Genomic DNA, 1,179 nt, shown 5'->3' with positions numbered 1-1,179 from the left:
TTTAAATCTGTTATGTTAATTATGTTTTGAAATTTTTCTTCCTTGGGATTCTCTTTTTCCTTATTTCTTTGAAATTTTATGGATGTTAATATTTCTTCAAGCATATCTACTGTAGAATTTAATTGTGGGTTAAAAATATGATATAGATGTGGGGAATCATTTCCATGGTAACATTTTTTAAAAATTCCGTGTGAAAAATAAGTTTTTTCAGGTTTTTGAAGTTCTTTAATAAAACTTATAGTAAAATAAAGATTTTGAGAAAAATCATTTTGTATTAATTTTAAGAATTCGGTGTCATTACAGTTGACATTAGTTAAAATCATTAATTTTTGATCTATTAATTTTGATAACTTAATTATTTCTTCTCTTAAATCTTCTAATTTACTTTTTTCCATTAGGTGACGCTTTTCTTTGTGAAAGGTTACACTTTTAAGTTAAAAGTGTAACCTTAGCCACCACTAGTTACCATAGACATAGTCACCAGAGACTTGGCTTTATAACATATTCATGAATATATGCATAGTAATATTCATTGTACAAATAATATTTGTCATCTACTTTAAAATCATTGAACAAAAAATAAATTAGAAACCAAAGACAAAGATACATTAATTAATTATTAATAATTATGAAAGGTTCCATGGAGGTGGAGCTGCCTTGCTCGAACCCTAAGTTGTAAACGAAGAATTGCATGCATACATTGCATAGCAATATGTGATTGTTTCCTCACAAAAACACCACGCACCAATGCTTGCACCTTCACAATGCTTCTAAGAGCTCCATATGCTCTTCTAGCCTGTTCAATAATAATTCAACCATATCATCACACACCATCCATTATAATTTAGAAGTTTATTAATATATGTATGAATTTAATTAATTTTGATATATACACACATAATATTAAGCAAGCTTTCAAGAAATAATTGTATGATTGTGACATGGATTTATTAGGGTGAATGGGTAATATGTAACATACAAGATGACCCCTAAAATAAGCTTGGATCTTGATTGCCGCAAGATCTTCCTTAGCTATGGTGGTGGTTTCTTCTTCATTATTGCTTCCTATGGTGGCTTCATTATCATCTTCTTCGAGTTGGTTTCTTCTTGTGTAAGGTAGAGTAGTGATGATGTTGTCTTTGTTGGATAATCTAAGGAACTTCCTCCGAATAATTCTCA

General features: G+C 29.4%; 1 protein-coding gene across 1 annotated transcript in view; it reads right to left on the bottom strand.

Moving 5' to 3' along the window:
- Window positions 1–573: 573 nt before the first annotated feature.
- Window positions 574–1,179, bottom strand: part of LOC127743922 (protein IQ-DOMAIN 20-like) — an 898-nt gene continuing 292 nt past the window's right edge. The window contains exons 2-3 of the mRNA XM_052256141.1: window positions 980–1,175; window positions 574–796 (exon numbers count right to left, since the gene is read on the bottom strand). Coding sequence (XP_052112101.1) covers window positions 620–796; window positions 980–1,175 — 373 coding nt within the window. The 3' untranslated portion in view covers window positions 574–619. The remainder of the gene's footprint in view (window positions 797–979; window positions 1,176–1,179) is intronic.

The sequence above is a fragment of the Arachis duranensis genome, unplaced genomic scaffold, assembly GCF_000817695.3.
Source record: "Arachis duranensis cultivar V14167 unplaced genomic scaffold, aradu.V14167.gnm2.J7QH unplaced_Scaffold_165934, whole genome shotgun sequence".
Classification (NCBI taxonomy): domain Eukaryota; kingdom Viridiplantae; phylum Streptophyta; class Magnoliopsida; order Fabales; family Fabaceae; genus Arachis; species Arachis duranensis.
Note: the sequence above shows the minus strand (reverse complement) of the source record. Positions and strands in the feature narration are given on the sequence as shown.